Source organism: Dryas octopetala, chromosome 2 (assembly GCF_963921425.1).
Source record: "Dryas octopetala chromosome 2, drDryOcto1.1, whole genome shotgun sequence".
In the NCBI taxonomy this organism is placed as follows: domain Eukaryota; kingdom Viridiplantae; phylum Streptophyta; class Magnoliopsida; order Rosales; family Rosaceae; genus Dryas; species Dryas octopetala.
The window spans coordinates 21,432,090-21,456,598 of record NC_141367.1 but is presented as its reverse complement, the minus strand read 5'-3'; the positions used below and the strand labels follow the sequence as shown (position 1 = coordinate 21,456,598).

Below are 24,509 nucleotides of genomic sequence, written 5' to 3'. Positions count from 1 at the left end.
AAGACTGGAAGGAAAAACAATGTTTTTGTGACTTGTTTTTTTTATATCCTCAGGAGTTGCCATGGTAAATTAGTCAACAATGCGGCCAGAAGCACCATTACCTCTGTTTAGTTAATCTTGCTGACTACAACATTCACTTAATGTCTTGCTCAACCCTCCAAGTAAATGACCAAGGCATGGCCCCAGGTTGACCCAACCCATTACCATCCACCTTATTTCTGGGCAATTTCTTACAAGCTTGATGTCCAATGACCCCAAGGCCCAAGTTGACAACTACCCATTACCATCTAGTCATCCACCTCATTTCTGGACAATTTCTTACGTTATTTGCATATTATTATTATTTTTTTTTACACACCTTTCCTAAAAAGGAAAAAAAAAAAAAGACTTTATACCTCATATCTTTTTTTTTTTGCACACCCTTTCTTTAAAAAAAAAAAAAAAAAAAAAAAAAACACACACACACCAAGTACTCAACACTTACACACCCTCTCTCACCCCGACCACCTCCTTCCACACCTCTCCTCTCTCTGGCACACACTCCATCCCCGACCACGCCGAGCAGCCCACCACCATCGAAGCCCACCACCGCCGGCGACCACCCCACCCCCTCCCTTCCCCTCTCTCCTCTCTCCCTTTCTCTCTCTTTCTCTCCCTTTCTCGTTTCTGTACTTGGGAACCTTATACTGACAAAGAAATTGGCATAAACTTCATCAAGGATACAGTTATCCCACACCCCCGGTTCAGGGCAATCTGCCTTGACAACAGGCCAATTGGTGCCATTTCAGTGACCACACATTCGGCCATTCGGGCAATGATCGGTGCAGAGGAGAGATTGGCTATGTTTTGGGGTCCAGGTACTGGCAAGGGGATATATTAATTGCTACTCAGGCTGTGAGATTGGTGGCTGATGCTATATTCAAGGAGTACGTGGACGCATTTGGAGAGACTTGAAGCTCTTGTTGATGTGGAAAATGTGGGGTCCCAGAGGGTGCTAGAGAAGGCTGGGTTCCAGAGGGAAGGTGTTCTCAGGAAGTATTTTATTAAGGGATCGAAGATGTAGGGACATGGTGATGTTTAGTCTTCTTTCTGTAGAATGTTAAACTTTGATGTATTTGTACAATTGTACCCAACAAAATTGTGTTTGAAGATCATATGCTAATGTTCCCTTTATTGATTCCCTCTCTTTTCCACTTTTCATGATTTGGTTGTCACATTTGAGATCGATGAGATCCACCAATACTGAAAGCAATGAAAGAATATGAAAGCAAACATGCATTTTGAACCTCCAACATTTGGTATAAATAGTGCTGCTACTAAGGGTTCTTCCTTCCAATCTTACTCACACTCTCTCATATATCACACACGGCACACACCTACCAGGCCAGTTTACAAAACAGTAGCCAAGAGCTTTAAAACGGGAAGTCTATCTGTCTATGGACTCCTCAATTACAGTGATACGAAATTTATGCCCCATACTATATCCCCATTACTCCTACTACTACTACTACTACTAGCACGGTTATTGTCGTTGAATGGATCCAATTAACCCAATAAGAAGAAATTCATGCCCTATCCAATATAACATCCCATATATTGTAAGCAAAGCTATACTCTCGTCCCAAAAATGCAAAGCTTCGTGGGGATGACGCAACTGATTCTCTCCATTCACCAGTCTCGATCAGAAGAGAAGACCTCCATGTTTATTTTGGAAAAATCATATTCCTTAACTCTTATATTAGTAGGAGGATTAAGAATTCTCACGACCCTGAACCTATACTCAGCGCGCATTAAGCTGGATGAACTGTCCCTTCTGGTCGCCTTTCTTGTAGTTAAAGTAGGGAACATCGCAGATGAATCCCACTCGTACTCTCTGGCATCGAGTAGGGGTGGGAGGAAGAGCAACCCATTGTTTGGTGTATGGATTGCAGATGTAGTAATCACATTGAACAAACTGGCTTGCGCAGCACAAAACCAAGTCATTATGAGTCTCTATCACAATTGGCTCCTCTTTTAAACGATGGAAACTCATAATTTTTTTGAGCACCGGAGTTAGCAGCTTGTACGGCGACATTTTATCAAGGAAATCCTCCCCTTTGGAGTTTAACAAAGTACCTATTATTGGCGTTTGCTTATAACTATGGTGATATAGAAAACGGCCAATAAAATAAGGATCGGAGATGAGAGTACACCAACGCTTGGACACACGCTGGCATTGAAAACAAATTTATTGCTTGGGAGTCGACAGAGGATTTCAACCAATACCACATCAGGTAAATCATCAATATTAAACATGAATTTTGATGATGGTCTTCTTCCTGCTGATGATGATCTTTTTGATCTTTTTAACTGAGCAGAGGTCGGCTGATCTCCAAGGGACGACTGGGATCTACTCCTTTCTTTGGTAGCAGGATCACTGCGCCATGCAATATATATATTTGACACATGTGCATACATAATGCATTGCCCTCTCAAATTATGTTATTGCATGTGAAACGGCCAAATGGTTCATTAACTGAAAAGAATTTCTGCAATCACAATCTCCCAAGTAAACTACATAACATATATGCGATGCTGTGTGTGAAACTCTTTTTTGAGATAGACACAATTTTATTGCTGCATGTGATCAAAACTCCCAATCATATATGTGATTGATACAGTACCCTTGTTCACTAAAGTGATATATTAATTAATTGTTTTCTCATTCTCTTTATGTTCTCAAAGGTTTATTACATTATTTTATCTCCAGCTGGAAGCTTGTCATAGATCGAGATGAAATTGGAGAGATTTTTTGGTATAACTGATACATCATCACATGGTGTAACTAGTATATGTGTCATAATATAAGTTAATGTTATTAATATTATACCCTACTAATATAAACATACCAACCAATAATACTCTTACATGTTGAATTAGTTATACCACATAGTGGTGTATCTGTTACATTGAAAAAATTCTCATGAAATTGAGTATTCTGATTTCGATTTGAATTCCAAGAATACGAACTGTGTAATAAGAAAGAAACCTGCATAGAGTACTATCCCCGAAGAAGTGCTCCTGAATAACAAATCCAGATCGAAGCTTCATGTAAAGCCAACCACATTCAATTTCCTGCTCAAAATATATAATAGAGTATTAGTTTAATTACCTTGGCCATTGAACCTACAAAACGAAGATATATGTATGTAGCTAGGGTTGTAAAAGCCCGGAAATCTAACCAACTGGCCAATTTTCAAGCGAAACTTGCCCCAGACACGATAAGACTTTGAGTTTGGGCTTAACCTTTACCTATCGAACTATACGAGTTTGAGTTTGGGCTTTGTTGGGGAACTTGAAGTTTGGTTGTTTCGTTGGTGTCATGGTGTCATTGGTGTGCGTTTGATTTGATCATCAACAAGTTAGTGTCTTTCGCTCCTATGTCATGTTGCTCCTAGCTCGATCATTCACATTTTGCATAAATCTTCACCCCCTTATCAAAGAGTTTCTTGCTCACCTAACCATCCAGTAATGAAGTTTAATGATTGTAATCGTTCATATTTTAGAGCATTATTTAAATGTCATTCTTGTAAAAAATTAGTGAAATAAAAAAATATTTAGTCAATGTATTACTGTCAATATCATTTTCAATTTATGTGACAGACTTTCTTTATTTGCACAATTTAGATGACTAACCAATTATCGAGTTGACTGGTTTTCTTCTTAGGCCAACCCTTGAAAAGGGACTTAAAAATGGACAATTCTTATCATTGAATTCCATGCTTTATGGCAAGCAGTGATCATTTCTGTTCGTATCTATCTCTTACCTTATTTTATATAAGTATTGGATCTAGTGGGCCATTTCATTAAGGGATCTTTCAAATAATTTTATTTAATAAATGTCTCGTGGGGTCCACTCTAAATTGTGTTTCAATTATCTGAACTATATATGTTTTAGTTACTATTCAAAGATCATTTATATATGTAAAAAATTAGACAAATAAAAAACCATAACATATTGGAATTGAGTAGGTATGTTGTGACCCACCTAAATTGATTTCTTGACCCTACTAATTTTATTTTTTTATACAAAATTTCCAATTATGCCCATAATGAAATACATTAGAATAATATGTAAATTAAGAAAAAAAAAAAAACCTAAAACTCAGCATCCTAGCCCCTCTCGATCCCACACCCATCACCCATCCTCATTACTTGTGGCCCCTCCCCTCCCACCACCGGCGTCCACTCCTCCTCTGAGGCAGGGCGCCAAGGGCGACTGCCCAGGGCCTATCATTGAGGAGCGCCCATCCAAAAAAAAAAATATTTATAGTGCTTGAGGAAGTTGTGTTTCTATTAAATATGTAAAAACCTGGATAAATAACAAATGAGTGTATTGTGTTGTTGGTTATGTCATTGCTTTTTCCCTTTAGTAACCCAAGTTCATATCACATGTGTGCCTGTTCTAATATTGGTTTCCCTTTTTTTTGCTATCATTTTTTGTACAAACTGATTTCATTAGTGAGAACATAGGGCCTGCCCCAACGGAAAGGGTTTTTTTTTTTTTTTTTTTTCATTTTAACTGAACAATGATAAAGTTTTAGTTGTGTGGAGGAGGGAGGGGTTTCAATTGATCATTGTGATTTGGGTTTGGTTTCAAATTGAAATAAGCAAATAAGGGACTCAAGGGAGGGTTAAACAATGATAAAATTTCACTATTTGATATATTCATATATCTAATTTTTTCATCAATTTGAGAAAACTTTTTATATGTTTTTTAAACTTTAATTTTCTACTTTTTTTTTTCTTGTAAAAATTACTTTTATGTGCAAATAGAGAGGCCTACCGCCTACTTTAAACTTTCACACATGGCCTCAAAAAACCCAGGGCCGCACTGCTTCTCCTCTCTCTCTCTCTCTCTTTCCCAATTTTTTAAAGAAAACCGTTTCTGTTGTCATAATAAAAGAGAAAAAGATGTAGTACAACTGTACAACTGATCAAAATCATATTTTCTAGTTATAAGTAATTTTAGATTATAATCCTTGTTTCCTCTTCCAATTAGGATTATATTTATTTATTTTTTCTAATTAGTATTAGTTTCCTTTGTTTGCCTAATAGCATTAAGGTTAAAGAAAAATAATTGTATGTGACGGTAAGAATGCCACGTGATATTACCTAATTCACATCAAATTTATAAATTTAGAAATTTAGGACTTTACATGTTATAATTCTAACGGTGATTCCAGACTGGTTTAGGATTTCTGTCTACGGTCAAACAATCTTATCAGCACAAAAAAGAAAGGGCATCTGTTATATAAAGATGATTTAGACTCAGCCCTTAGGCCCAAAATGAAGTCAAACTGATACACCCTTTTCCTTCTCTCTCCCGCATATCTTTGACGTCATCCCCAAAATACCCCCAATTCATCAGCAAATTAGCAGAGTCAGTAGTACAGCAGCTGCAGCAGCAACAAAGCACACACGACATGGACCCTCTGTCGGCCCTCCGCGACTTCACCATCCGCGGCGAGCTGGACAAGATCGTCAAATCCAACGACGAGTTCCGGTTCGGTTCGGACTACACCTTCCCCTGCTACGCCGAGACCGCCTACAGGTCCAAGCAGGGCAATCTCTATACCCTTGAAACTCTGGTTTATTACGTCAAGAATCACCACGTCAAGCACACCGACTACATCCAGCACGCCCGCACACAGGGGATCCCCTCCGTCACATTCCCCGACCGCAAGCCCCTCCTTGACTACCTCACTGGCAAGATCTCCACCTCCGACTCCATCGAATTCCTCGTCCCCCAAAACCCTAAATTCCCCGATTTGCCCTCCCTCCACGACTACCCCTACAGCGACCCCCAAAACGACGTCGTTCACGCGAATCACTCCGCCCCGGGCCTTGTCGACCATTACAACAACATCAATTTCACCGATTCCAAGGTCGAAAACGACACCGTCGTCGACTACATGTCGTTGATTTGCTCCAGCGAGAGGCCGTTGAAGGACCGCGAGGGGCTGCTGGAGTGTAAAGGGAGGAACTTTTACGGGGTTTTGACGGCGGCGACGAAGCGCGAGGAGGAACGACAGCGTATCGAGTCGCAGCAGAGGAAAGACGGGTTGGTGGCGAAGAGTAGACTAATGGGTTCTGACGAGAGGGGGCTGGCGGGTTACGGAGACGAAGCGGGTTATGACCCGACTCCGAAACCCAAAATGCACTTAAAGGGTAGTAAGATTGGGGAAGGCGTGCCGATAATTCTGGTTCCGAGTGCGTTTCAGACGCTGATTACGATTTACAATGTGAAGGAGTTTTTGGAAGATGGGGTTTATATACCGACGGATGTGAAGGTGAAGCAGATGAAGGGGGCGAAGCCGGACTGCGTTACGGTGCAGAAGAAGTTTAGCAGGGATAGGGATAGGGTGGTGACCGCATATGAGGTGAGGGATAAGCCCTCAGCATTGAAGGCCGAGGATTGGGACCGGGTTGTGGCGGTTTTTGTGTTGGGGAAGGAGTGGCAGTTCAAGGACTGGCCTTTCAAGGACCATGTTGAGATTTTCAATAAGAGTAAGTGGTGGTTGTTCTGTTCTGGACTTAATTTAGTTTACCTTGCTTGGATTGAAAAATTGTTATCTGGTTCATTGAGATTTTTGTTTTGTGAATTTGTTGCATGTGATTTTCGGAGACTACATTGTTGCTGATTTGATTTGAGTTATCTGTGTATGTTGGATTGTGATGCAGTTATGGGGTTTTTCATGCGTTTTGAAGATGATAGTGTGGAGTCAGCAAAGATTGTGAAGCAGTGGAATGTAAAAATCATCTCGGTGAGCATTTTTCGCCATCTTGAGCTTTTTTTCTGTTTTGGTTTTAGTTATGTTAAAGGGTCTTTGCTGTATTTGGAGCATCATCACTGCAGACTTCATTGTTTTTTATTGCTTGTTCTGTTGTCTGAACATATATTCTACATGCACAGATTAGCAAGAATAAGCGACATCAAGATAGAGCTGCAGCATTGGAGGTGTGGGATAGACTAGAGGAGTTTGTAAGGTCACGGTCGCATAATTCGTGATGGAAGTTTAGTGTGCATTATGTGTACCAATTGGACGCTTGTACTCTGTGTAACTTCAAATTTTGAGGTTAATGACTTAATTATCATTACATTTATTTTTGTTGGGGAGGGAGTACATGGAGAGATGGTTGGTTGAGGCTCACAGAGGGCGGATGCCTCCACTTAACTTAATTTGTTCAAAAAATTACTCTGCTATTAAGATATGAAACCTTCTTCTGTTCCCCACATGATGACTATTCCATGTAGTTACAGTCTTACACCCATTTCATATTTCTTTTGACTTTGTATTACAAATGGGCCATCAACTTTTATCCAAAATCAATTTAAAGTGTATTTGATGTGATCCGTCATATATATATGACACCGAAAATCAATATTGTCCCTCCGTTCAAATCCATTTAAATTGTCGTAAAAAATGATCATGTGCAACGCATGTGTCCCTTTTTTTAGGGGAAAAATATCTTAACACACCTCAGAGAGACCCAACCTATTTTTCCTCCATACTCGAGCCATCATCCACCAACACCCTCATCGGTAGCTGTCCCTCCCCCACCCCACCCCACCCCACCCTACCCTCGCTAGCAGGCCCTTCGACGACTTTTCCTCTCTAGTCCGACAACCCCCTCCCCGCAAACTACCCCATCTTTCTTTTTCTCTTTTTCTATTCCTCTCTCCTATTGTCTCTCTTCGATTTACAACAATAGGAGAGATAGGAAGAAATAGAGAGAAATAAAGAGAAAGAGGAGAGATACAAACATAGAGAGAAAGATAGATGATTGGTGAGGGTGAGGGTGAGGGGGAGGGAGGGCGGCAAGGTTGCCGGTTTCGGGATTTGCCCGCCTGCCAAGGTGAGGAGGGGGAGGGAGGGCTGCCGGTGAGGGTGGTGATGGATGAAGGCTTGGGTTAGGGCTGACTTTTTTTCTTTTTTCTTTTATAATTATTTTATTTTTAATAGTTTTAGTACTTTTTTAAGATTAAACTTGAAGTTAAATAATGAGAACAAATTTGTAGGGTCGTTTTGAGTGTTTCTAGGACGTGTGAAGACCATTTTGCCCCAAAAAAATGGTCACATGCATTGCACATGATCATTTTTTGATTGAAATTTAGACATAATAGAACGGAAGGTTACTTTATGGAGAAATTATTCTGTATAACCGATACATTGACACGTGGTATAACCAGTCTATATCTTATAATATGTGTGGATATTATTAATACTATACTCTACTAATATAAACACATCGTCCAATAATACTCTTATACGTTTGATTGGTTATATTACATGGTAGTATATCGGTTATACGCTATAATTTTTCCACTTTATAGACCAAATGTTTGGATGAAATTTGAGGGATTTGTGATAAAAATCCTATTTATTTTTGGTAAATTAGTTACACTCATATCACCATTGACTGTTCCCACCACTAAATAACAATCCACTTCAAAATTTTGTAGCTGTTTTTTTTTTTTTTTTTTTTTTAAGAAATTATGCAGTTAAAAAGAGTTTATATTATTGGTTGGTGTCATGGTGTCATATAAGCATTCTGTTTTTTCTAAAAAGTTAAGGGTCTCGTTGAAGGCAAATACCATCGTACACACCATTTTACATACCGGCTGAGATGTATTTGAGACTTTGCCTCTAAACTTTGTTGGTAGCTGAACGAGTAACCGGACCAACCATCATCTCGAATGCCCATCTGTAGGAGGACAAACCTTATACTACAAGAAATGTGTTGAGCGGATATCTCATAGAATGTAGATTGAAAGGCCTATTGTTTTATCACTCTATTGCATTCAGGTTGTATTACTATCATCAGATCGCACTAAGGCCCCGTTTGGGATTGTTGTGGAGGATCCAAAAGTTGCTGTGGATGACAATTCTCAATCACCCACAACAGTTTTGGTGTTTGGTAAAAAAATGAAAAAGTGCTTTGCCCCACAATTCTCAACTCCCCACAGTAAAAATAGAAAGCAAGTTTGTAGGTGCTTTTGAAAGCTGCAGTGAATTACAGCAACAATGAAAATTCTATTTTACTCATAATACTCTCATTTTAGTAATTATAAATAGCCACCGCAGTTTTACATTACAATTTACCAAACACCTTCATACTGCTTTTTGTACTCACAGCACTTTTGAAAATATAGTTTATCAAACACTCAACTGCTTTACTTCACAGCTGACTTTACTTTACAGCTGCTTTACTTCACAGCTGTTTTTTTTCACAGCAATCCCAAACTAAGCCTAAGTTATAATATTGACAATACCAACTTCTTAACTTTATGCTATTGTTTGCTGGGCCGGTCCGAGGATTTAGGTGGCCTTAAGCGAGAAAAAAATTTGAGATCTTTGCCCATTCAATAACTAAAATTAATTGACCAAAAAATCAATAAGTAATTTCTAACTTGATAACTATCAATTTAGTAAGAGAAATTAAAAAATAAAACTCATTTGAATTAATTGAGAATCATTAAGTACACAAAAGTTGGAGTCAGTTTTAAAGATAACTATTACATGTAGCAAGCTTTATGCTGCAAGTAGCAAGCTTCTTGGCAATCTATATTCCAAATTTCTTGCTAACAAACCTTTGTTACCAAATTAGAGAGCTTCCTTACTCCTTCATATTAATTAAAGGAGACAAAGTGAAAACCAACTAAATCCCTATTTATATTCTAAATTTAATTATTTATTAATGCATTAGTATTCTCATACTACTATCTGCATAACAAGCTAATTATTAATAATATGTATTAGAATTCTCACACATGTAAGTCATTGTAGAGTAATCAGCCACATTAAAGTAGTTCACCATAATATTAAAAAAAATAATATAAAAACAAACACAAAACATGAAAAACTGAAAGGTTATTTTTTTTTATTATTATTATTATTATTTTTTTTTAAGAAGCCTAACTTAGAAGTAGAAGGCCCTTTGGGTTGGTGGGCCCTAGGCGGTCGCCCAGCTCGCCTGCCCTCAGGCCGGCCCTGATTTTGTTTGTGTTGGTGTTCGTGGTGTATTTACCTAATGTCTCTTTAGAGACATCTTTTTTTAATGCCAATACCTCCTATTGAAGCCCTCTGTTTGGTTTTGGCCAAAAAAAGTGACTCTGATTCATAGTTATTATCATAAATCGTAATCATTTGATAGTATCCAGGCAACAGATTTGCTCTTTGAAGTCTTACACCTTGATAAGTTTACAGTCATTGAGCAGTGCATTTGTTTTTGTTTGGCCTTACCTCCCATCAGTTTTAAACTTAGAGGTGCGTCTGTCAAGACACTCTTTCATACAATGTTATGCGCCTTGTGTGCACTCAGAAACCAGAAACTTTTATTATGAAAAAGGGAAGAGAGTAGGATGTCTCTTCAGTAGAGTACAAAACATGAATAAAAAATTACATTCATATCTAACAACTGAATTCAAAATAATGATGGAGTACAATAACAATCATCAAAAGTACGCAGGAATATGTGTAGCCCGAAAGGTAGGCTAACAGAAAAGAAGATCAGCACATTGTGAAGGTAGCATATGCTGCAGCAAAAAGAACAAAGAGTTGAGTAGTAGCCAACTTGATGGAGTTTGCATCTGATGAGCCACCTTCAGTCGATGGTACATTTTTGGATCCGGTGCCTGCACATTTTGAACATCAACATGAAAACTTAGCATCAACATGCATCTCAGAGAGAGCATATATAACTTTCAAATTAATAAAAACATGGAATTGGAATTTCATGCAGAACTAAGAGAATCAAATGAACTTTTTTGTACCTGATGGAGCTGTATCTGAAGGTTGACCATCTGGTGTTCCCGCTGGAGAGTCAGCTGGAGAAGCAGCTGTGCAAATATAGTAGGGGACAAGTAATTAATTAGCAGGAAATGAAAATCTAGAGGAGACAAAAATCAAAGGAAATTAACATCTGCAGGCTTACCATTACACTGGCTGAGGGGTGGAGTCTGAACATTGCAAGCACCTGGTAATGCCAGAGCCTGAGTTTGATTGACATTGATGCCTAGTGATGAGCCACCACCATTAAGGACCTCACACAAGCACTGTGGGGATGAGCGTACCACGCTAGCAAGTTGTGAGCAGCATCCTGAAGATGGGGTTGAGGAGTTTCCTGTAATATAATTGAGGCAAGGAGACATGCTGATTATCACATTTGTGCAACTCGATTGTGCTGCTGCTCTTGCCCAGAACATGGCCACCAGGACCAGGACCAAACTCATCTCAATTCTTTGTGCCATTGCAGGTTCTTGAATTTGAGTGAGAGATGCTTAGAACTGTAATTGTAATGAGCTTTGAGTGTTTGATTGACTTGGTGAAATGGGTTGAGGGGTATGTGCCTTTTGTAGGGGTGATAAAGGAAGAAGCAGACAAAAGAGGCTTAAGTGGGTAGCCAACTCTTCCTACAATCCTACTTGTAAAATTTTATAAAGGGTTCCTTGATAGTTGATACTTGTCAAGTTGAGAACTTAGCTTCATATTGGGTTCCTTGAAAAATTGTTATGGACCTTGTGGCTAAGCTTACATAGGAATGGTTTGAAGGTCGGTTATTGGGTGAACAACTTCTATTATTTTTGGTAATGGCTTATTTGAGATCAGCATTATGGGTAGCTAGCTGAGAAGGACTTACCTGCAACGCAGGTATGCCACCTGCTATCCTCTCTCTATCTCTCTCTATCTCTCTCATTCTCTTTCTCTCTCTCTCTCTCTCTCTCTCTCTCTCTCTCTCTCTCTCTTTCTCTAAATGGGATAACACATGTCCCTATAACAGGGACAGGTAAGTTATTCTCTAGCTTCAAACAGAAGAAAATTGACTTTGGCTTATGATTATGAATAATTAGTGATGTTTAACACCTGTCTATGGAGTATGGTCAACAACTCTTCTTATTCTGTATATTTGCACACAACTTGGTCAGCAAAATGTTGGGATGGCTATAATCAACAAAGGGGTCTCAAGGGACCATATATATATATATATTATATTTTTTGCAATTGTGGTATGTGTACGTACTTGAGCTATCAACCAACCACGAAGTGACAGATCATCAAGGTGCCAAAATGCAAGTTAAAATGGGCTCCATAGATGTCACAAAATGCTAATCCCACCTACTCAAAACCCTTGTTTTCACAAAAGTTCGTTAAGGTAGTTGAGCTCCAAAACCAACTTAAAGTTTCCTCCACTTGTCCTTAATCCTCTTCATCTATAAATCCTCTCACCCTTCTCTCTTCCCAACACGATTCACCAATCCATCTATCTGCTAACACCAAACACTTGTACTACACATATCAAACTCCCACAACAACACAAATTTGTTGCTTCCATACAAAATTCCAATGGATATTTCAGTACCTTTTCCTCGTCTAGTAATGCTATTGGCAATGGCTGTGGTATTGGCTATGCCAGTCTATGGCCAAGTTGGTACTCCTTGCAGTGCTGCAACAATTTCTAGCTTCACCCCCTGCATGAGTTTTATCACTAATAGCAGCTCCAATGGCACCTCACCATCTGCAGACTGCTGCAATTCTCTGAAATCCCTCACAAGTACCAGTAGGGACTGTTTGTGCCTCATTCTCACTGGAAGTGTTCCTTTACAACTACCCATCAACCGTTCTCTGGCAATCTCTCTCCCTCGTGCTTGCAACATCTCCGGCGTCCCACTCCAATGCCAAGGTGAAATTTTTTTTGTGAATTCATATCATGCATGGGTTTTCAATCTTTTTGGGTATAAATACTGACATGGTATTGTTAATGTGCAGCCTCTGGTGCACCTATGCCTGCTCCAGGTACCAATCTCAGTTCGAACCATTGTAATATGTAGGTATTCTTTTATCAGACAGTCTGACATATGAGACAATCTGATAAAAGAACGCCTGAGTCAGAGTCCGACATATGAGACTGTGTGCGAGAACATTTTCCATAATATATGATTGTTAAGTTTGTGAAATAATGTTGACTAATTGTATTGGGCAGGTCCTGTCTCCCTGGCGCCAACCCAAGGTAATAATCTCTTGAAATTAGTACATTTGGAATAGCTGTCTGCCTGTCTGTTTCATTTCAAAGGCAGATGCATATTTTTTCAAGTTTCTGAATTGGTGAAGCTTCTTATTGATGCCTAACACATGTTTTTTGTCTTGAGCAGCTTCTTCTGTCCCTGAGCCCACCTCATCTGCTCTGTCACCGGAATCTGACACAACACCACTTTTAACTCCACCATCTTCAACAGGGGGCTCTGAAGCTCCGACTGCAACTACAGGAAGCCGCCCTGTTCTGACTCCGTCGGCTGCCTTGCCTTCTTACTCTATCTCACCCTCTCTTCTGCTATTTGCATCAGGCATTCTAGCTTTGAAGTTTTTCTAGGTTGATTATGTTCATCTCTATGCATCTTTTGGGGGGTGTGAGTGACTATTGTTTTTGGCTATTTCAGATCATTGTAAGCCATGTTGGATGATTATTTATAGAAACATTCATTTCTGTATTATATATTTGAATCAGTGCAATAAATGTTTGTTCATGTTAGTTGGGATCCCTTCAAACTTTAGTTTCAGTGCTACTTAGCGAATCGAGATGGCTGACATAAAATTTTGATATGTCCTTAATTCGCAAGGCTCAACCTATCCCATAACTTCTGGTGCATCACAAATCAAATTCTGAACTAAATAAAGGATTGAAGAACATCAATGTTGCCCTTCTTGAGCTAAGAGAATCAAAGAGCAAGCATTCTGGCAAAACTTATTTGATTTCTCATTCAATTGAACAATAGTACACCAATAAAACTATGTATACAAAGCTCATAACAAATTCATGAGCTGCAAATGACCCTAAGAGAAACTAACTCTAATTACTCTAGCAACTGAATCAGGAGCCTCTCCTTACCGGCTTTCCCATTGTGAGATTCTTTGATGGATTTACTTTGAGTTGCCATCTCATCTGTCTCTTCCACATTGTATATATCAACAGTTGAGCTGAAAAAGACTTCAGTCTTACCGTTTTGAGTTGCACCCTTCCGCCTGCAAAGTATAAAGTGTTGAAGAAAACATTGTGGATGAGCAGTGAATACTACACAAAGGTTATAGTAAGAATTGTAGTACCCAAATACTTCGTCCTGCAAAAACATCATATGACGACTTACAGCTCAACATTATCATTGCAGCCTTTGCGTAGTAATGGCATACAGTACAGCTCATTGAAAGAAATAATTGAAAAGTGGATCAATGAGCTGTACTGTATGCCACATACTACTCAAAGGCTGTATGGTATCAAAGTGTATTCATGACCTGTCTAAATAGCTGTATTCATGTATTATTACCCATGAATTAGAAATCTTTTTTACTGAAATTCTTTTAATCTCTAATTCTCTTAGCTCAAGTGGAGCAATATTGATTCTCTTCAGCTCAGCTCAGCTCAGCTTGATAACTGAAATCCAACAAGATCAGTACAAAAAGCTGAGCTGCAAAATATGATTTGTTTTCCAAATTGACAAAAATAAACGAAATCCTGATTTGGAACATTTTCAAAATTGAGAGTTACGCCATCATATATAAGCAGTTCAAGAAGTTGGTTTGTGAAGTTTCAACACTTTCCATTGTACACCATGTTTATGCTTCACAGTTCACTTGTGGCTCAGTTACCAAATTATTTGGTTGTTGAGAATTCATGGTGTTTGATAATTGATAGTACCTTGGCAGTTTCATGAGCCCCCCCTCACAGTCCATGTGACTTGTTTCATTTTACCAACCCACCCTGCAGGCCAAAATAGCATGTGTCCCTAGAGATAAAAACAAAATAATTACAGTCCAACTCTATTCTTTTGTCCTCGATCAGTGTCACCATTCAACTCTGGTAATAAGAAATTTCCTACACATAGGTCACTGCTTCAATGTCATATTAACTATGGAGCAAAAAAGTTATAATGGAGTCAGAGACCTGTAATATGTTACCCAAAAGGAAACAAAAATAGTAGCAGGCTTAAATATGTTAACACAAGGTATTTTTGGGTTTTAGGTATATTATTCATCTCCTGTTTGGAGGAAATATATACAAGTTCAAAATATTACAATTAGGAAAGTATTGGAAAGTCAACTATAGTTACAGCCAGGAAATTAGCAATCACTCATTAGTTCCTAGAATTAAGCCATGAACAGCTCACGTCACCTATCTGTTTATAACTCACGCCAACACTCCCCCTCAAGTTGGTGCATATATATCGCACATGCCCAACTTGTCAAGTGAGTTAGAAAACACTCTGCCAGAAACTGCTTTAGTGAGAATATCAGCCAATTGATCCTCAGACTTCACAAATGGAACATCAATGATTTTATTCTCTAGCTTCTCTTTGATGAAATGTCTATCTATCTCCACATGTTTGGTTCTGTCATGTTGCACAGGGTTGTGAGCAATTGCAATCGCAGCTTTACTATCACAATGTAAATACATGGTCTTTTCTAGTTTGAACCCCACATCTCTCAACAGTTTCTTTAGCCATAGCAATTCACATATTCCATGAGCCATACTTCGAAATTCAGCTTCTGCACTCGACCTTGCAACTACCTTCTGTTTCTTGCTTCTCCAAGTAACAAGATTTCCACCCACAAAAGTGAAGTACCCAGAAGTAGAACGTTTGTCACTAGAGCCAGCCCAATCAGCATCAGTATAACCTTCTACATCTAGGTGACCATGTTTTGAGAATATTACTCCCTTACCAGGAGCAGACTTCAAGTACCTTAGAATTCTGTTAACTGCATCCATATGAACTTCACTTGGAGCATGCATAAACTGGCTAACAACACTAACAGCATATGCAATATCCGGTCTTGTATGTGACAAGTAGATCAGCTTCCCAACCAGTCTTTGGTATCTTTCTTTGTTGGCAGGAACCTGATCAAGGTATTCCCCCAATTTCTGATTTTGTTCCATTGGAGTGTCAACGGGTTTGCATGCAAACATCCCAGTCTCAGTGAGCAAATCAACAATGTATTTTCTCTGAGATAAGAAGATACCATCATCAGACCTAGCAACCTCAATTCCAAGAAAGTACTTGAGGTCTCCCAATTCCTTCATCTCAAACTCCGTAGATAAGTATCTCTTTAGCTTCACAATCTCATCCTCATCATCACCAGTCACCACCATGTCATCCACATAAATTATCAAGGCTGTCACCTTGCCTTTCTTATGCTTCAAAAATAATGTATGATCAGAGTTACTTTGTTTGTATCCAAAGTTCTTCATAGATAAAGTAAATCTGCCAAACCATGCCCGAGGAGATTGTTTTAATCCATATAAGGCTTTTCTTAACTGACACACCATACCTTCTCGAGAGGCAGATGTAGGAACACCAGGTGGGAGATCCATGAACACTTCTTCTTTTAGGTCACCATGTAGGAATGCATTTTTCACATCAAATTGCAGCAGGGGCCAATCATGATTGGCAACTAAGGACAACAATACACGTATTGTTTTTAGCTTGGCGACAGGGGCAAATGTTTCTTGATAATCCACACCATATGTTTGAGTATACCCCTTTGCGACTAGTCGGGCCTTGAACCTTTCCACAGATCCATCAGCTTTATGTTTTACTGTGAATATCCATTTGCACCCTACTGTTTTCTTTCCCACCACCTCCCAAGTGCCATTTTTCTGAAGTGCATCCAATTCTTCTGTCATGGCTTTGGTCCATCTAGAGTCTGCCAAAGCATCCTGCAATGTACTAGGGATAGATACAGAAGATATTTGACAAATAAACGATTCATATGACTTTGACAATCTATGGGTGGACACATGGTTACTAATGGGGTATTTAGCTTTGGTTTTGGGATCAGCCTCATACTGGGTTTTCGGCTTACCTCGGTTAGCTCTAGGAGGTAACTGATAAGTTTGAGGTTGAGGGTCAGGGACAGAAGTCTCAGGAATAGGTTCAAACAAATTATGCACATCAGATAGAACATCATCAGGATCATAAATTACCTCTTCAGAACATTCAGGAACGGATTGAGCAGGTGAAGGAGAACGAGAGGGAATTGTAGGCTCGTTGTCATCATGTAGAGTAGTTTCAACTGTGGTGTCATTATGTCCAATAGTTTCAACAATGTCCCTCTTTGCACCCACATCATATACATCAGCAATACTTAACCACTCGGGGTTCTTCTCTTCATCATCACTCTCCCCCTGAAGAGGAGAACCAGATACTGTGGTAGGAAAGTACCCTGCCGCTTCATTGAAAGTAACATCCAGAGTAGTGTATAATTTTCTGGAAGGAGGATGAAAACAGCGGTAACCCTTTTGGGTAGGAGAGTAGCCAATAAACACACATGGTAAGGCACATGGATCTAACTTACTTCTCTGAGAAGGGTGGAGATGAACATAGGCGAGACAACCAAACACACGAGGAGGAAGGTTGGACAAAGGTGGCAACTTCAGTTTGTCAGAGAGGACTTGGAGTGGGGTGTGATACTGTAGCACCCGAGACGGAACTCGATTGATGAGATAAACAGCGGAAACCAAGGCATCGCCCCATAGATATTTGGGGACATGTTTGTCAAGCATGAGGGCACGAGTGACTTCCAATAAATGACGGTTTTTGCGTTCGGCTACTCCATTTTGTTGGGGAGAGTAAGGACATGTGGTTTGATGGAAAATGCCATGTGTCTGGAAAAATGTGGTCAGACTATGATTCACATACTCTCCCCCATTATCAGATCGAAGCACTTGTATAGTCGTGTTGAATTGATTTTTGACCATACGACAGAAAGTCTGAATCACACCACAAACATCACTCTTTTGTTTGATCAAATATGCCCACGTCATGCGGGTACAGTCATCAATAAATGTCACAAACCATCTTTTTCCAGAAAGTGTAGTATTGTTGGATGGACCCCACACATCAGAATGAATTAAGGCAAATGACACATCAGTTTTATTATCACTAGTAGGAAAAACAGTGCGATGACTTTTGGCCAAAACACAAGTTTCACAATTAAAGTCTTTTCCACTACAATGACCAAACAAGGAAGGAAAAAGATGCTTCAAATACCCAAAAGAACAATGTCCTAATCGTCGATGCCACAACCAAATTTGATGAATATCCTTCTCCAAACTTGTATGAGCATGATGAACTGTTGCAACAGTACTTGAGTCAAAGGATGGAGACATGAGCCACAATTCCCCCTTCTTAAAACCATGCCCAATCCTTTTCTGAGTGCGAAGATCCTGAAAGAAGCAATCATTGGGAAAAAAATGGGCAGAGTAGTTGCCGGTGGTAAGTAGTTTAGACACAGATAACAAATCATGAGATAATGAGGGAACAAGGAGAACTGATTCTAAACTAATATTGGTTGTAAGAGGAATAGTGCCTATTCCAGTAACAGGATATGAATCACCATTAGCATTAGTGATTTGCATCTTTTTGGAACAATTAGAAAGTTTGGTAAATTTTGTGGGGTCATTAGTCATATGATCGGTAGCTCCAGTGTCAATTATCCATGTATTATCACTAGTAAATGAAGGAGTACTTAAAGCATAACTAGAGTTACCTGGCTTGACCGACGAAGTGAATGTATTGGCAGAAGTATCATTGGTTGCATGGGGAATTTTCTCAATTATCTCGGTCTTGACATGAGAGGCTCTTACAGGATCATCCTTCTTGAGAGACGCCTTATACTCATCCCACCAATCAGGTTTGCCATGAAGTTTGAAACACTTCTCAACTACATGTGTGTCACCCCCACAGTGAGTGCACTTTCGCTCCCCCTTGGGCACAAATTTTCCACCACCAGATTTGGAGGGAGCATGGTGAGGTACAGTAGAGATAGTCTTAGGTGCAGGTGAAGATGACATTGATGGAGGACGATATGGTCCTACTGTTCTAGTAGCCATGGCACTCCCTTCAGTCTTAGACTCATCCATCATAGCTTTTAGTCAATTATCTTCAGTAATCACAGTAGCATAAGCATTCATCACGTCAGGAAGAGGGTCGGTGTGGAGAACACGGACTCTAGCAGCATCTAAGTGAGAGTCGAGTCCAGCAAGGAAGAAGTATAATCTGATCTTGTTAAGAGATTTGGCATGGAGGGCAATATCATCAGGATCCTTCATCTGGTTTGGTTCAAGAGCATCGATCTCTTGCCAAATAAGTTGCAATTCACCATAATAGGCTTCAAGAGATCCACCATTTTGTCTTGTATTGACAAACTTCCTGTATAACTCATACAACTTGGAAGAGTCTTGACCTACAGAGTATGTTTTTTTCGCAGCCTCCCAAACATCCTTCGCAGTTTCCAATCTATCAAATATGGCACGAACATGTTTCTGCATCCCATTCAGAAGCCAAGATTGCACAAGACAATTTGCTTCTTCCCAATCTTCATATTTTGGGTCATCCTGTGGAGGTGCCTTTTTTGATCCCATGATGTAGCCAATTTTTCGTTGTCCAGCAATAGATAAACGAGCCGCTCGACCCAAGATTCATAATTAGCAGAGCCAGCCAATTTCTCTGGTGCAACTTGGAAATTGGCAGTACTAGCACCAGTACTACTACTTTTCTCACCTTTTTCAGAGGCCATTGAATGACAAACACGATGAGTATAGCAGCAACAAACACCCAACAACAAGAGATGGTCACGGCAGCGAATTTCGACAGCGGAATAAGCACGTTATGACAGCAGATTACGGCAACAGAGTAGGCACGTCACAACAACGGATCACGGCAGCGGAATAGCCGAATAGGCAAGATCCAACCAAAAAAGCACAGCAGCGGCACAAAGAGATCCCAAGGGTTTAGGATTGCTCTGATACCATGTTAACACAAGGTATTTTTGGGTTTTAGGTATATTATTCATCTCCTGTTTGGAGGAAATATATACAAGTTCAAAATATTACAATTAGGAAAGTATTGGAAAGTCAACTATAGTTACAGCCAGGAAATTAGCAATCACTCATTAGTTCCTAGAATTAAGCCATGAACAGCTCACGTCACCTATCTGTTCATAACTCACGCCAACAAAATAATCATGGATTGGAACTGAAAAATATGCCATACTGATGAAAACTGTAATACAGATAGTGATTTAAATTAAAAAAATTTATCAACTTGATTATGAGAATCTTTGAATTTTGTACCAAAGATGAACTCATGATATAATTTCTAGAGTGAAGTAAAAAATGAAAGAAAATAAGGGTAATGTGAGAGTTATGCAGTAAACTTACAAAAATATGCAAACCACCTACTCACACACATGGCACAAACTATCACTTGAAGTTTATAAAATACGCAGACAGAGACAATACTTTTGCACACAAGTTGGTCAGCAAAATGTTGGCATGGGTATAATCAACAAAGGAATCTCAAGGGACCATATAATACTTGAGCTATTAACCAACCATAGTGACAGATCATCAATGTGCCAAAATGCAAGTCAAAATGGGCTCCATAGATGTCACATAATGTTAATCCCACCTACTCAAAACCCCTTTTTTTCACAAAAGTTCGTTAAGGTAGTTGAGCTCCAAAACCAACTTAAATCCTCTTCATCTATAAATTCTCTCATCCTTCTCTCTCCCCAACACCAGTCACCAAATCCATCTATCTGCTAACACCATAAACTTGTACTTACACATATCCAACTCCCACAGAAACACAAATTCATTGCTTCCAAATACCAAATTTCAATGGAGATTTCAGTGCCTTTTCCTCGTCTAGTTATGGTATTGGCAATGGTTGTGGTCTTGGCTATGCCAATCTATGGCCAAGTTGGTACCCCTTGCAGTGCTGCAACGATTTCTAGCTTCACCCCCTGCATAAGTTTTGTCACTAATAGCAGCTCCAATGGTACCTCACCATCTGCAGACTGTTGCAATTCTCTAAAATCCCTCACAAGTACCAGCATGGACTGTTTGTGCCTCATTGTCACTGGAAGTGTCCCCTTCCAACTACCCATCAACCGTTCTCTAGCCATCTCTCTCCCTCGTGCTTGCAACACCCCTGGCGTCCCACTCCAATGCAAAGGTGAAAAAACTTTTGTGATTTCATATCATAGATGGGTTTTCAATACTCACATGATTCTGTATTTTTTTTGTTTGGTATAAATACTAAGATGGTATTGTTGATGTGCAGCCTCTGGTGCACCTATGCCTGCTCCAGGTACCATTATAAGTTTGAATCACCGTAATATATATATATATATATATTTATATAGATATGATAATGCTCTCTTATCAAACAATTTTGACATGTTATGGTTCAGATTCAGAGTCTACATATCTGACAAGAGACTGTACAGAGTCTAACAGATGTTATGTTCTTTTATCAGACAGTCTGACATGTTATATTTACTTTCTAGACAATCTCACATGTATGGTTCATAAGTGTAGCATGTACATTTGAAAAGAGAGCATGTCTCATAATATATAGTTAAGTTTTTTAATTATATGTTGACAAATTGCATTTGGCAGGTCCTATCTCCCTGGCCCCAACCGTCTCTCCTGGAGCTTCACCATCTAGTCCAAAAGGTAATAATCTTTTAAATTAGTACATTACACATAGTTGTCTGTCTCATTGCAAAGGCATATGTATAATTTTTCAAGTGTCTGAATTGGTGAAGCTTCTTATTGTGATGCCTAACACATGTTTGTCTTTGAGCAGCTTCGACTGTCCCTGAACCCACCTCATCTGCTCAGTCACCGGAATCCGACACAACACCACTTTTAACTCCACCATCTTCCACAGGGGGCTCTGAAGCTCCAACCGCAACCACAGGGAGCCGCCCTGTTCTGACTCCGTCGGCTTCCTTGCCCTCTTACTCTATCTCACCCACTCTTTTGCTATTTGCATCAGGCATTCTAGCTTTGAATTTTTTCTAGATTGATTATATTTGTCTCTATGCATCTATTCATACATTGTTTGAGTAGTATTCTTTTGGGGGTGTGAGGGTGACTATTGTTTTTGACTACTTTAGATCATTGTAAGCCATGTTGGGTGATTATTTATTGAAACATTCCTTTCTGTATTATATATTTGTATCATTGCAATAAATTTTTATTCATATTAGTTGGGAACCCTTCATACTTTGAGTTTCCGTGATACTTAAAGGTTTGGTATGGCTGACGTAAAATATTGATATATGAGCCTTGACTGGCAAAGGCTCAACCTATCCAATACCTGTTGGTGCATCACAAATCAAATTCTGAACTATAGAAAGGATTAAAGAAGATCAATATTGCCCTGCTTGAGCTAAGAGAATCAAAGAGCAAGCATTTTGGTAAAAATCATTTGATTTCTCATTCAATTGAATAATAATATACCAATAGAACTATTTATACAAAGCTCTAAACAGACTCATGAGCTGTAAATGGCAGATTGTTGCCTAACAGAAACTAACTCTAAGTACTCTAACAACTGAATCAGGGAGCCTGCCATTACTGATTTTCCTATCATGAGATTCATTGTTGGATTTACTTTGAGTTGCCCTCTCATCTGTCTCTTCGACATTATATATATTAAGAGTTGAGCTGGAAATAGAATTCAAGTCTTCCTGTTTTGAGTTGCACCATTCAGCATGCAAAGTATATAAGTGTTGAAGAAATAAATGTTGGTGAGCATTAATGGATGTCGAATACTGCACAAAGGCCGTAGTGAGAATTGTAGTACAAGGCTACCCGAATACTTCATCCTGCAAAAGCATCATATGACAACTTACAGCTCAACATTATCATTGCAGCCTTTCGCAGTATTGGCATACAGTACAGCTCAGATAAATAAAACGTTAATCAATGAGCTGCACTGTATGCCACATACTACTCAAAGGCTGTATAGTATCAAAGCATATTCATGACCTGCATAAATTCATGTATCATTAAGCCTGAATAGAAATCAGTTTTACTGAATTTCTTTTAATCTCTAATTCTCTTAGTTCAAGTGTAGCAATATTGATTCTCTTTAAGAATTGCCTTAATAACTGAAATCCAACAAGATCAGACAAAAAGCTGAGCTGCAAAATATGATTTGTATTCTAAATTGACAGCAACAAACAAATCCTGATCTGGAACCATGCACTTATTTGCAGAATTGAGAGTTACACAATTGTATAGAAGCTGTTTAAGATCAAACTCATCCCATGGTTAGAAGTTGGTTCGTGAAGTTTCAATGCTTTACATTGCACACCATGTTTATGCTTCACAGTTCACTTGTCCCTCAGTCACCAAATTAAAGCCTTCTTGGTTGTTGAGAACTCATGTGCTTAATACCTTGACAGTTTCATGAGTATCCCTCACAATCCATGTGACTTGTTTCATTTTACCAACCCACCCTGCAGGCCAAAATAGTATGTGTCCATAACTCCATATATATGAAAACAAAATTATTACTGTCCAACTCTATCCTTTTTGTGTTTTTTTACCCCACCTCATGAGATCACTGAATCAATGTTAAACTAACATGGAGTGAAAAAGTTCTAATGGAGTCATGGTAAAAGGAAACAAAAATAGTAGCAGGGTGTTAAATAATCATGGATTGAAACTCAAAAACAATATAGCATCCTGATGAAAACTGTAATGCAGATAAATTAACAAAATGGATTTTTCAACTTGATTATCAAAATCTTTTGAGTTTTGTACCAAAGATGAATTCATGATATCATTTCTAAAGTGCAATGAAAAATGAAAGAAAATAAGGGTAATGTAATAGTTATGCAGAAAACTTGCAAAATATGCAAACCACCTACTCATGCACAAGGCATAAAATATCACTTGTAGCTTATAAATATAGAGACAGAGACATGATGCCTTTTGCTCAATAGGAATGATGGGTCTATGGGGATTGGTTTTCTCCAGATTTACTTGGATTTTGGCCTTTCTGCTCTGTGTTTCACCACATACAGTTAAAACCCAAATTCCTGGCTGCTCCATGGTGGGTGTAGAAGTAATTGAGCAGTGCTTGAAACCAAGCAATGGCTTCACTTCCATTGACAAAACATGCTGCACAGCCCTGAATCAAATGGTCCAAGCTGGGCAAAGATGCTTGTGCTCTCTGCAGGTTGCAGCATCACTAAAACAACCTCTTTTAGGCACCCCACTGTCATTGCCATTATCAAATTGTTACGTATCTGCACCTCCTTTATCTCAGTGCCAAGGTATAGTTATATATATGCTGGATCTAATTAGCACCATTAGATTATATACTTATCCATATATATTTACATTCTTTCTTCTCCTCCCTATGAAGTTGTAGCTCCAGATCAGACTCTAGTGCTTCCACCAAATGGTCCTCATGAGATCACACAACCTTCTCGTCCAATTGATGGAGTGGTGCCTATGGCTCCTTTTGAAGTACTCCAGGCTCCATTGAACTCAACCCGGAATGGCAATGCTACAATAGAACCAAAGCAACAGCCACAAGTAACCAAGATTGATGATCTCAAATGGAACATGTCCAAAATTGGGGATGAAATCTCAAATGGAGAGGACAAGAC

At 39.1% G+C, this 24,509-nt stretch overlaps 5 protein-coding genes and 2 pseudogenes across 7 annotated transcripts; 4 read left to right on the top strand and 3 right to left on the bottom strand.

The window, feature by feature from the left end:
- The first annotated feature begins 463 nt into the window (after window positions 1-463).
- Window positions 464-1,103, top strand: LOC147294059 (uncharacterized; annotated as a pseudogene).
- A 323-nt stretch (window positions 1,104-1,426) lies between these two features.
- LOC147294058 (F-box protein At5g07610-like) lies at window positions 1,427-3,090 on the bottom strand (annotated as a pseudogene).
- A 2,262-nt stretch (window positions 3,091-5,352) lies between these two features.
- Window positions 5,353-7,154, top strand: PHP (PLANT HOMOLOGOUS TO PARAFIBROMIN). The gene is made up of 3 exons (XM_086232188.1): window positions 5,353-6,549; window positions 6,724-6,806; window positions 6,956-7,154. The coding sequence occupies exons 1-3, from the start codon at window positions 5,466-5,468 to the stop codon at window positions 7,049-7,051; spliced, it is 1,263 nt and encodes a 420-aa protein (XP_086088314.1). The 5' UTR covers window positions 5,353-5,465; the 3' UTR covers window positions 7,052-7,154.
- Window positions 7,155-10,506: 3,352 nt separating this feature from the next.
- Window positions 10,507-11,346, bottom strand: LOC147294056 (non-specific lipid transfer protein GPI-anchored 26-like). Its single transcript, XM_086233205.1, has 3 exons — window positions 10,978-11,346; window positions 10,817-10,882; window positions 10,507-10,678 (listed from the first exon to the last, which is right to left on the bottom strand). The coding sequence occupies exons 1-3, from the start codon at window positions 11,291-11,293 to the stop codon at window positions 10,554-10,556; spliced, it is 507 nt and encodes a 168-aa protein (XP_086089331.1). The 5' UTR covers window positions 11,294-11,346; the 3' UTR covers window positions 10,507-10,553.
- A 983-nt stretch (window positions 11,347-12,329) lies between these two features.
- On the top strand, window positions 12,330-13,442 carry LOC147294055 (uncharacterized). Its single transcript, XM_086234036.1, has 4 exons — window positions 12,330-12,723; window positions 12,810-12,836; window positions 13,024-13,050; window positions 13,193-13,442. The coding sequence occupies exons 1-4, from the start codon at window positions 12,387-12,389 to the stop codon at window positions 13,408-13,410; spliced, it is 609 nt and encodes a 202-aa protein (XP_086090162.1). The 5' UTR covers window positions 12,330-12,386; the 3' UTR covers window positions 13,411-13,442.
- A 5,521-nt stretch (window positions 13,443-18,963) lies between these two features.
- On the bottom strand, window positions 18,964-19,452 carry LOC147294054 (uncharacterized). The gene has a single exon (XM_086231171.1). The coding sequence runs from the start codon at window positions 19,450-19,452 to the stop codon at window positions 18,964-18,966; it is 489 nt and encodes a 162-aa protein (XP_086087297.1).
- Window positions 19,453-20,652: 1,200 nt separating this feature from the next.
- On the top strand, window positions 20,653-21,903 carry LOC147294053 (non-specific lipid transfer protein GPI-anchored 20-like). 3 transcript variants are annotated; one of them, XM_086234017.1, is made up of 4 exons: window positions 20,653-21,049; window positions 21,158-21,184; window positions 21,496-21,552; window positions 21,686-21,903. In XM_086234017.1, exons 1-4 carry the CDS (start codon window positions 20,713-20,715, stop codon window positions 21,901-21,903), a joined length of 639 nt encoding a protein of 212 aa, XP_086090143.1. In that variant the 5' UTR covers window positions 20,653-20,712. The 3 variants fall into 3 exon arrangements, with proteins under 3 accessions (XP_086090143.1, XP_086090144.1, XP_086090145.1); XM_086234018.1 differs by having other exon boundaries at window positions 21,683-21,903; XM_086234019.1 differs by lacking the exon at window positions 21,496-21,552.
- The last annotated feature ends 2,606 nt before the right edge of the window (window positions 21,904-24,509 follow it).

Coding starts and splice junctions, on each gene's coding strand:
- PHP (XM_086232188.1), top strand. CDS start 5,466: ATGGACCCTCTGTCGGCCCTCCGCGACTTCACCATCCGCGGCGAGCTG. Junction 6,550..6,723: donor TGTTGAGATTTTCAATAAGA/GTAAGTGGTGGT, acceptor ATTGTGATGCAG/TTATGGGGTTTTTCATGCGT. Junction 6,807..6,955: donor GGAATGTAAAAATCATCTCG/GTGAGCATTTTT, acceptor CTACATGCACAG/ATTAGCAAGAATAAGCGACA.
- LOC147294056 (XM_086233205.1), bottom strand. CDS start 11,293: ATGGCACAAAGAATTGAGATGAGTTTGGTCCTGGTCCTGGTGGCCATG. Junction 10,883..10,977: donor ACCCCTCAGCCAGTGTAATG/GTAAGCCTGCAG, acceptor ATATTTGCACAG/CTGCTTCTCCAGCTGACTCT. Junction 10,679..10,816: donor TTCAGATACAGCTCCATCAG/GTACAAAAAAGT, acceptor CAAAATGTGCAG/GCACCGGATCCAAAAATGTA.
- LOC147294055 (XM_086234036.1), top strand. CDS start 12,387: ATGGATATTTCAGTACCTTTTCCTCGTCTAGTAATGCTATTGGCAATG. Junction 12,837..13,023: donor TGCACCTATGCCTGCTCCAG/GTACCAATCTCA, acceptor TGTATTGGGCAG/GTCCTGTCTCCCTGGCGCCA. Junction 13,051..13,192: donor CTCCCTGGCGCCAACCCAAG/GTAATAATCTCT, acceptor TGTCTTGAGCAG/CTTCTTCTGTCCCTGAGCCC.
- LOC147294054 (XM_086231171.1), bottom strand. CDS start 19,452: ATGGGATCAAAAAAGGCACCTCCACAGGATGACCCAAAATATGAAGAT.
- LOC147294053 (XM_086234018.1), top strand. CDS start 20,713: ATGGAGATTTCAGTGCCTTTTCCTCGTCTAGTTATGGTATTGGCAATG. Junction 21,050..21,157: donor CGTCCCACTCCAATGCAAAG/GTGAAAAAACTT, acceptor GTTGATGTGCAG/CCTCTGGTGCACCTATGCCT. Junction 21,185..21,495: donor TGCACCTATGCCTGCTCCAG/GTACCATTATAA, acceptor TGCATTTGGCAG/GTCCTATCTCCCTGGCCCCA.